Source organism: Myotis nattereri (genome assembly GCF_964212035.1).
Source record: "Myotis nattereri genome assembly, chromosome: 16".
In the NCBI taxonomy this organism is placed as follows: domain Eukaryota; kingdom Metazoa; phylum Chordata; class Mammalia; order Chiroptera; family Vespertilionidae; genus Myotis; species Myotis nattereri.
This window is the reverse complement of record NC_138091.1, coordinates 17,339,627-17,349,916: the sequence shown is the minus strand read 5'-3', so window position 1 is coordinate 17,349,916 and position 10,290 is coordinate 17,339,627. Positions and strand designations below refer to the sequence as shown.

Genomic DNA, 10,290 nt, shown 5'->3' with positions numbered 1-10,290 from the left:
CTTCCCATTCCGCCCCTCACAAGGCGTGCCCACCCCTGCACATGCTGCTGTCCTCCCCTTGCGAGACAGCCCGGCAGGTCCTTCTCCCCTAATAAAGCCTGTAGTCCTGGTTTTCGGCCTCTGTCTGATCTTTCAAAGACCACAAAAGCAACTGAAAAGCATGGTCTCACACTTCCAGAAGCTGGAAGTCTGAAATCAAGAGGCTATGCTCCCTCTGAAACCTGCAGGGCAGAGCCCCTCTTTGCGCCTTCCTAGCTTCCAGTGGTGCTCGGGCAACCCTTGGCAATCTTGGTTTGCAGCCACAGTGCTGCAGTCTGCATCCATGGTCACATGGCTTGTTCCCTTGTGTGTCTGTGTCTCCTCTCATGTGGACCCCAGTCATATTGGTGTAAAGACCCCCCTACTCAACTAATTACATCTGCAACTACCCTGTTTCCAGAAGTGACATTCACAGGTACTGGGGTTAAGGACTTCATGTTTTTTAGAGGACACAGTTCAACCCAAAATGGGCCATGTGAGACACCCTTGTCTACGGAATGGCCTTGTTGCATCACTTAAATCCAGAGATCTCCTGTGGTTTATAATCAAAAAGTCCTTCTAATATAGGACTCTGAGAACAGTTCAAACTAGTATAATGTCACCCCATTCTTTTCTCCATCTCATCCCCTCCTCACCTAAGAGTCTTGGTTTCCAGAGGTAACGTGGAAAACTTTACATGATCGCCAAAGAGCAGTTTGATCCTCTTTGAACCAAAGTCCTTTTTCAGAAGAGAGTCTGGTATAACTTTGGATAGCAAATGCATACAAGAGCCAGCATGGGACCATGCTGTTGACTCCCTCATTAATGAGTTAAATCCATTTCAACTGACTTTCAAAATATAATGTATAAGTAAGAAAATATAATACATGCAGGAAAATAAAATATTTTGACATAATTTTCTCTAATCATTGACACCTTCAGATGCAAGAAGCTGGTATTTTTAAAAAACTTCTAGAATTAACAAAAATAACTTGTCAATATGGCTGAATAAAAGGTCATTATAAAATATTACTTACTTGCCCTAACCGATTTGGCTCAGTGGATAGAGCATTGGCCTGCAGACTCAAGGGTCCCAGGTTCAATTCCGGTCAGGGACATGTACCTTGGTTGCGGGCACATCCCCAGTAGGAGGTGTGCAGGAGGCAGCTAATCAATGTTTCTCTCTCATCAATGTTTCTAACTCTCTCTACCTCTCTCCCTTCCTCTCTGTAAAAAATCAATAAAATATATTTTTAAAAAAATATTACTTACTTTACACCAAGGCTCTCAATGTGTGGACCATGAACCCCTTAAGGTCCCTGAGACCTTGTCAGGGGTCCACAAGGTCAAATCTACTTTTTCAATAATACTAATCATCCAGCGTGCCTCCCATGATTCTGGTCGGAACTAAATGGTGAACTTTCAGCAAGTGTCTGGCACAATCCCTGTCAGAAATTTGATGATGAATAAAGTTTGTTCCTTTCCTCAGCTCCTCCGCTCCCACTCTGGCCAGGAATCCTGCTCTTCTTCACTTTCTTCCCTCCAATTGAGTGGAGTGAAGAGAGCTAGGCAAGAGCTGGGGGAGCTTGGTAGCTGAGGTCCCAGAGAAAGTTCAGATACCAGCAACTTAGTCCACAACTGAACAAGGGCAGGCCTGGGTGTGCCATGATGGAGACACCAACAACTCCAGGAAATCAGATGCAGGAAGTGAAGGGACTGTGTCAGAGGACTCATCTCCCAAATACCAGAAATGAAGAAGTCAGAAAAACTGAAAAGAAGCGGAAAGGGAGGAGACACACCCCGAGGAGGAGAGCAAAGCTGGCTTCATATCTCACTTGCCAAACACGCAGACTCAGCTTGTGATTCGATTATTATTTGCTGCCCAAAGCGGAAGAAACGGGAGTTCCAAGATTTTGACCCCTGGGCTTTCAGACAGACCAGCAGGACTCCAGTCACTGACCTGACTCCTCCTCAGGCACCTCTACCCCACTCTCCAGGACTTCAATTTATTCAACTCTACTCACTGCTGCACAGCAAACCCAAGAATCACAGCCTCCAGACTTTGCATAGGTAACTGGCTGGGGATGCAGGTGAGACCAAGGGGACAGGGAGGGAGTTAGAGGAAGCAGGGAGAGGGACTGTGGGTGTCAACTGGGACTGAATAGGAAGAGATATAAAAAGGCAGCTTAGAGATTCAATGACCTGATGGAGACTTTAGACTCTATTCACTAACTGGATTCAGGTTGAACTTCGGCAGCCAAACCTCAGTCACAAACTGAGACTCACACTGAGCCCCATCTGCAGCCCATTTCCAGCCCCATCTTCAGCCCCAGCTTAGCCCCAGCCCTAACCCCATTACAAACACCAATTCCTACCTTAACCACAGTCCGAACGCCAAAGTCAACATGAATCTTAACATCAGCCCCAACCCAAAGTTGGGCTTCACTCTCTTCTGTTTCCAACTTCAGGGCCAAGCTTAGGCCCCACACCATCCATGGCATCAACATGAGTATTGACCCCGGTCCTAGGAGGAGATGCAACCTTAATTGCAGCCCTAATGTAAGACTCAGTCCTAGTAATTCCTTTAGCTCCAACTTACCTTTTCCTTCAATCCCACATTCAACCCAATCCCAGCCCAAAAGACCAATCCTGACCTTACCTCCAACCTCTGCTGCAAACCCAGGCCCATTCCTATCCCTAACCCCTGACTCATCCTCAGCCTGAACTTCTTCTCTTACCTCCACTCCAGCCTGCCTTCAGCTCCAACCTAGTCCCAGCCTCCCCTGTCTCCTCTCTCCAGCCTAGCTGGTCACTGGCCCTGCCTCCATTCCAGCTCTGACAGCCTCGGAGTGGGTCCAAGGATGTCGATGAACTATGAAGACCTCCAGTCCTTGGAGAGTGAGAAGAAAAGCCAGGGGATAAGAAAGGGTAAGAAGAAAGGAGAACGGGTGTCTCCTAAAATACCCTCTTAATGTGCTTATAAGGATTTCTGCAGTCACAGCGTATCTGCACCTCTACCATGTGCACTGCTGGGGTCCCCCATTCTGAGGGGGTCAGACCCCAGACCCTGGGGGCTCCAGTATGAAGACGATTCAAGGTCCCCAGAAAGACAGGGTCAGAGAGGAAGGCAGCAGCCTGGTGGCCGATGCTCTCAGGAAGGGCATGAGCGTTTGCACTGGGAGAGAAGGAACAGTCGTATTTGGAAAGGAAAGTGTGTGCTAACCTGACAATACAGAGAAGCATGAGCCTGCTGAGGGCCTGGTTGCCCCAACTCACTCTGTGCCCTCCTGCCCCCTCGCCCACATATTGCCATCATGTGTTGCCGTAGGGGTGGGGCCCATGTGACTAGGACTTACACTGGTTCATGAGGGGTCAGAGGCGTGGGAATCCCCTGAACCACATGCCTCCCTCAGCTTTACTTGCATCAGCCTCCGTCCCTGTGGCCCTCTCCTCCTCCCCTGTGCCTCTCCGGTCCTGGACCTCCAGCTCCTGTTGTCCTCCCCTCTTGCAGGGCCATGTCCTCCCCAAGCTTTCCTCAAGCGTCTCTGCAGTGTACCCTGCCTCCTCCTGCTCTTCCTGGGCCTCAGCCTCTTTCTGCTGGTCTATATCTGCATAATTGGATCCAAATGTGAGTGTCCCAGGATGGGCAGGGAAGGGGGCGACAGTGGGGTACAGGAACCCAGGCACTGATGATGATCATGGTGGGTAAAGATGGCTGCTGGCTCTGTTGCTTACTCATGGGTAATGTAGTCCAAGTGACTAACCTCTGGAATCCTGAGTTTCCTCTCTGCAAGCTTGGATAACAACAGTGCCTGTCCCTTGAAGTGGGGTGGCTGTGAGGACCCAATGAGCCAATGTATGTCAAGTGCCCTGTCAGTGCCAGCACAGAGAGGACTGAGCAATCTTAGCTCTCATTGTCCCACCTGCCTGGTCAGATGCCAACATGCGGAGGGACCTAGAGACCCTGAGAGCAACTTTCAGCAACTTCACTTCCAACACGATGGCTGAGGTCCAGGCACTGCACTCCCAGGGTGAGCCTGGCTGGAAGGGGCTCTGGATGGGAGGGCTCCTGGTGGGGGAGGGGGAGCTGAATCCTGAGAACTGAGTCCCCATGTCCTCCAGGTGGCAGTTTGCAAGCAACAATAACATCTCTGAAAGCTGTGGTGGAAAACCAGGAGCAGGAGCTGCAAGCAGGTGAGAGGCCCTCCAGGAGTGAGTGTGCGAAGGTGGGGGCCAGGCTCTCAGGACAGAGGTGTGGGGGGCGCAGCCTGGGGTGCTGAGTGCCCTCCCCTCCAGCCCGCAGCCTGAATGACAAGGTGTTTTCTCTGGAGAGCAAGCTGGAGAGAGAGCAGCAGGAATTCAAAGCAGGTCAGGCCCCTCCTCCCCGGCCCCTGGGCCTGATAGGGTGGGAGGGGATGGAGGGCCCTCATCTGGGCCCCTGCATTGTGCCCACTGCCCTTCTGTGTGTCCCAGGTCATTCTGAAATGCTCCTGGGAGTCCAGCAACTGGTCAAAGGCCTGAACACCCTGCATTGTCAGCTGGCTGCGCTCAAGAGCAATGGTGAGTGGTGGAGGGCAGCGCCTAGCCCAGCCGTGGGCAAACTACGGCCCGCGGGCCGTTTGAAATGAATAAAACTAAAAAATAAAAAGACCGTACCCTTTTATGTAATGATGTTTACTTTAAATTTATATTAGTTCACACAAACACTCCATCCATGCTTTTGTTCCGGCCCTCCGGTCCAGTTTAAGAACCCATTGTGGCCCTCGTATCAAAAAGTTTGCCCACCCCTGGCCTAGCCCCATATCCTGCCCATGTCCCACTGGGCAGCATCTCAGAACCTCCCCACTCCCAAACCAGGCTCTCAAAATAACTGCTGCCCCATTGGCTGGCTGGAGTATGAAGGCAGCTGCTACTGGTTTTCTCCCTCTGGATTGACCTGGCCCCAGGCCGAGAAGTACTGCCAGCTGGAGAACGCCCACCTGGTGGTCATCAACTCCAGAGAGGAGCAGGTGAGGCCCCACCTTTCCAGCAGGAGGCGCCTCTGGAATGCAAACCCTGGGCGGCTGGATCAGGTGCTTTATCATTTTTTAACCTGGGGAAGAGTCCAGAATCAGCAGGCTGGCAGGACGCTGGGCGGTTCATAGTGGAGCAGCCACTGATCTAAGAGGTGGAAGGTTACAGCCAGGAGCTCAGGCAAAGGGGCAGGAGCCAGGTGAGCAGGGGGTGAGGGCCAGTCAGGAGACAGAACGCAAAGATGAACTAACTAAAGGCAGGACTCGGGTGCAGAGCGCCGAGGGGCACCGAGAGTCCTCCTCGCTGTGTGCCAGCCTGGGATGTGGCAGGAAGTTGGATGAAAGGGGCAGAGAGGGCAGGATTCCCAGGGACCGGGGGTTACTGGGTCCCCCCAAGGTCCTCCAGGTCTCACCTGCCCACTGCCCTGCCACCTCCACACCACAACCCCAAACACCAACGTTCACAGGGAAGAGCCAACCTGTTAGAATAGGCGGGGCTTCAACACACACACACACACACACACACACACACACACACACATGCACACAGGATGGTCATGGTAACATTTACCGAGTCCTTACTATGTGACAGGCACTTTCATATATATTCACTCCCTTAATCCTCACAACCCTACAAGGTTACCATCCCCACTCAGAGGAAGGGGGAAGGAGGGAACTGGGAACAGGGGAGCTAAGGGACTTGCCAGGCAGCTAGCAAGTCAGGATGGAGCCAGAATTCAGAGCCACTCTGCCTCCTCCGCCAGTGTTTTCACTACCACATGTTGCCTGAATAATTACAAGCACATTTGGCTTTACCAACCAGGCTGAAACAGCCTGTTTCAATCCATTTGGACCTACACCAATGTCAGTTCCATGTGGGCCAACCCAAGATGCCAGTGCTCTGGGATCTGGCGCCCAAGTTCTTGATGATACAACTTCACAGTGGGCCTGTCCCTTCATCATTCTGACGTGAATGTCAGTGTCGGGTTTATTGCTTTTGCCTTGAATTCATCTTTATGCAACACAAATAGAACGGACCTTGATTTCTGTTCACTCCCATTTGCTGAATGTATCTCTGCCCATCTTTTCATTTCCAACCTGTGAGTCTCTGTATTGGATTAAGGCTTCTCAGCCTTGGCTCTGTATTATAAGCCTTTATACTTGACGAGTTTAAAGATTCTGATTTCATTAACCTTGGGTTCCTCTGGAGCATTCAAATTTTTTAAAGTTACCCCAACTTATGCCTCTGTGCAGCCAACTTTAAGGTATTTTTCCTATAGGTTGTGCTTAAGTTTTGTTTTATATTTTTTTTTAAAAAATTGAATGAGTCTTTTAATGGTGTGTATCTCATTAATTTCTAATAGCTATGCTTAATCTTAATCTGTCTTTTTTCTGTTTACATTTGTTGTGTGAGATGTGTTCTTCTTGTCTTCTCTCCCCGTGGTATTTTGAATTAGCTGTAGCTTATTCTTAGTTATACGAGTGATTCCTTTTATAACTTTCAGTGATGGGCTGAAAATTATTGGCTTCAAAAAAAACAAGGAGTTTATGTAACTTTCCATATGAAGGATGAGAAAACCAGCACACTTATTCACACACCTCATTCTTCCCTTTTAAAATTGAGATTTAGCCGACATATAACATTGTATAGATTTGAGGTTACACATGTTGGTCTGGTACGTTTACATATCGCGATATGATGACTAGAGTAGAGTTAGCTGTCACCTCTCTCTTGTCACATAATTATCATTTCTTTTCTGTGTTGAGAACAGTGAAGACCTAGTCTCTTAGCTACTTGGACGTGTATAATGCTCATTCTTTTCTCTCCTCAGTTCCTTAAGTGTTCTGCCTGAAGAGTTGGACCGTTTTCTATCTTTAAATTTTGTAAATATCCAGATATATAAGTTGGTTGCTCATTCTATACTTTTGCTCTGAGGCCAGGAGAGTCCTTTTAATGTGTAAACTTAGGTTTCCTCACTTTTGAGAAGATTTTCTTGAGTCATGTATGTGAACATTCTTTTCCTTGTCCATTTGTTCCCTTTTTCCCGGGAACATGTCACCCAAAGGGATGCCCATTGTCCGCCTCCACAGCCCCCATCTTGCTGCTGTTCTTCCCATCATGCTCTTCCCTCTGCATCCGGGTCCCTTTCTCAGGCCCGTCTTTCATGTCTCGGACTTGGTTCCCCGCTGAGGTCCTGGGTTGTTTTATAAATCAAAAATTTTCTCTTGCATTTATTCTCTTTGCTCATTCTATTGTGTGATCTTTCTTTTTAAATATCCTCCTTGATATTTTATGGCATTCATCTCCTCTTTAATTTTTTGGAGGCTGTAAAGGAGTTGCTCTCCAACATCGCCCTCCGTCCTAAAACTTGCCTTTCATTCAAAGCATAGTTTTCACCTCTCTTTTTGATATTACCGTTCTTTTTCCTCCTCCTCTTCCCCCTCTTCATTTTTGCATAAGTTCCATGATCATTTTCACCTCGGCCACTTTTATGAATGGGCACCGTTCGTTCTTGCCTGTTATTTACTATGAATTGGGAGGTGAATTTTCCTGGACTGTCTTCTCTGATCACCTGACACTATTTGATTCCTCCCATTAGTCCTTGACACAGAGGCCTGGGTTTTGATAATTTGCACTCTTACTTCCGTTCTTCAGCTTCTGGGGGTGATGGGAAGAGGGGACCAGGCCAGCAGGCAGCAGCAACCAGAAGGTCTTGTCTCCAGGCACTTTCCCTCCACCTCTGCTGCCTCCTCTGAATTTGGGGAACAGCCCAGCAGCCTGTCAGTACGCTCCATCCTGCACAGGACATTGTCCTATGTGCAGGATTCTAGGATTCCAGGATGCTCCTGTGTCTGCCCTCTGAGGAGGTGACTGACTGTCATCTTAGTTGTGTCTCCAGGAGGTGAGAGTGGAATTCAGAACTTTCCCCGCAACTGCCGTTGGAGACCCTTTACACGCTGCCAAAGGGAACTAACTGTGGGGTGTGTATGTTGGTCATCTGTCCATCTGCTTTCTCCACACTCTCCCTCATACCAGGGCAGCCTCCTATTTTCAGCACCAACAGCCAGTCCCCTTGTAGCTAAGGCATCCTGGGGCTCTGGGCACTGGGTCCAAATGGAAGCCCCAGGACCCGGTGAACCTCTGGAGATGACAGCTACACAGAAGCAGGAGCGGGGCAGAAGCCCCTGAGGGGCAGTGACACTGACGGCTGGGGGGGGGGGGGGGGCAGCCGGCACAGGGGCCAGAGTCAGGATCCCGAGAGGACTAAGTCCAGGTAGCAGCCCGGGATTGAGAATGAAGTGGGGGCCTCACCAAGTTAGCACTGCATTGACTTAGGGGGCTCTACCAACCACCGCGAGGTCCTTACATCAGAAGCATTAGAGGGCTCCCGAGGGCTAGATAAAATAATATTCATGAAGCACTCAGAATGGACTTCCGCACAGTAAATGATCTCGGAACAATAGCTAAGGTGACAAAGGAAAAAGCGAGGACCTAGTTTCGCTGGGGGCTGATGCTTCACCTTGGGGCAGATAGGCTGGGGCAGGCTGAGGGCCCCCAGCTAATGCCTGCACCGAGCACAAGGGCCAGTGATGGCGAACCGTTTGAGCTCGGCGTGTCAGCATTTTGAAAAACCCTAACTTAACTCTGGTGCCGTGTCACATATAGAAATTTTTTGCCTAAACCGTTTTTGGCTCAGTGGGTAGAGCATCGGCTTGCAGACTGAAGGGTCCCAGGTTCGATTCCGGTCAAGGGCATGTACCTGGGTTGCAGGCACATCCCCGGTAGGAGATGTGCAGGAGGCAGCTGATCGATGTTTCTCTCTCATCGATGTTTCTAACTCTCTATCTCTCTCCCTTCCTCTCTGTAAAAAAATCAATAAAATATATTTTTTTAAAAAAAGAAATTTTTTGATATTTGCAACCATAGTAAAACAAAGACTTATATTTTTGATATGTATTTTATATATTTAAATGACATTTAACAAAGAACAATCAACCAAATAAATGAGTTCGCATGTCACCTCTGACACGCGTGTCATAGGTTCGCCATCACTGGACTAGACACTCTGTTTCACCTGTTTTCCAGAGATTCATTGCACACCACTTGATCCCCTTACACACCTGGATAGGACTCACTGAGAGCGATGGCTCCTGGAAGTGGGTGGACGGCACAGACTATGAGAACAGCTACAAGTAAGTGCCCCCTCCCCACCCCACCCATCCTTAGGGACCAAATCCCCAACCCTCTCCCCTCCAGACTCCCAGACTCCCAGGCTGCGGCCTCTGCTCCCTGAACTCTCCGAGGCTGTGCTTTTGTGAGGTGGGTGAGGGTTGCCGGGATGGGGTGGTCAGTCTGAGCTCTGTCCTGCATTCCTAGGAACTGGGGTGTCGGTCAACCAAACAACTGGAAGGGGCACAAGGACGATGCAGATGAAGACTGTGCCGAACTCCGGGAGGATGGGCGCTGGAACGACGATTTCTGCCTGAGGGTGCAGCGCTGGGCCTGCGAGATGACTCGCAGCACCACCGGCTAGGAGCCCTGAGCCCAGCAGATCTCCACCTGCACCCCACCCCTACCCCGCTCCCAGCGTCTCTACTGGGGATTTGGAAGAAAGGAAGACAGGCAGAGGCATTGGGAGGAGCTGAGGGAAGATGGAACAGAATGGTTTCAGAATCTCAGACCCCGGGACACAGATCCCGCCTCCTCCTGCCACTCACTGTGGGGTCTACCATGTCCAGCCTCCTCGGTGGAGAAGGAAAAAATAAACGAAACACTTGGCACTCTGTGTGGACTGGTTATTGGGAACGGGGAATGCAGGGTGCAAAGGAGGGGGCGCAGAGGGTCTGGGAGGAGGTTTAGCCCTAGACAGCTTCTCCTGGGTCCCCATTCCTGAGGGACATGGACCAGGGAGGGGAGGGAAGAGCTGGGAGCAGGAGCACTCAGTGGAAGGCACTGGGGCTGGGGCTGCGGGAGGAGCTGGGCTGGGGCGGGCGGGCGGGCGGGAGGGGCCGCCCACAGCCTGAGGGGCTCCTGGAGGAAGCACTTTCCTTGCAGATGGGCTCTCCTCCAGAAGAGGCTGCAGGGGCACCCCACTCCCCTCAGCCTGGGAGCTGTGGCCTGGGCCGCAAGGCGGTGAAGAATGTTGTAAGAGAGGGAGGGCTGGTGGCGCCCTGTCCTGCTGTTTTCAGCGTGGCGGCCTCTTTGTGACCCAAACAGATCTAGACGGATGTCCAGCACAGGGTGTCCCCGACATGTCCA

General features: G+C 50.5%; 1 protein-coding gene across 8 annotated transcripts; it reads left to right on the top strand.

Moving 5' to 3' along the window:
* Positions 1 to 1,802: 1,802 nt before the first annotated feature.
* On the top strand, positions 1,803 to 9,816 carry LOC308532872 (C-type lectin domain family 10 member A-like). Of its 8 annotated transcripts, none has more exons than XM_081110532.1 (11): positions 1,885 to 2,108; positions 2,487 to 2,577; positions 2,852 to 2,946; positions 3,530 to 3,646; positions 3,954 to 4,049; positions 4,141 to 4,212; positions 4,315 to 4,386; positions 4,492 to 4,578; positions 4,876 to 5,027; positions 9,118 to 9,224; positions 9,409 to 9,815. In XM_081110532.1, exons 3-11 carry the CDS (start codon positions 2,880 to 2,882, stop codon positions 9,563 to 9,565), a joined length of 927 nt encoding a protein of 308 aa, XP_080966658.1. In that variant the 5' UTR covers positions 1,885 to 2,108; positions 2,487 to 2,577; positions 2,852 to 2,879; the 3' UTR covers positions 9,566 to 9,815. The 8 variants fall into 8 exon arrangements, with proteins under 8 accessions (XP_080966656.1, XP_080966657.1, XP_080966655.1 ...); XM_081110533.1 differs by having other exon boundaries at positions 1,969 to 2,088; XM_081110530.1 differs by lacking the exon at positions 2,487 to 2,577 and having other exon boundaries at positions 1,803 to 2,088; positions 2,819 to 2,946; positions 9,409 to 9,816.
* The last annotated feature ends 474 nt before the right edge of the window (positions 9,817 to 10,290 follow it).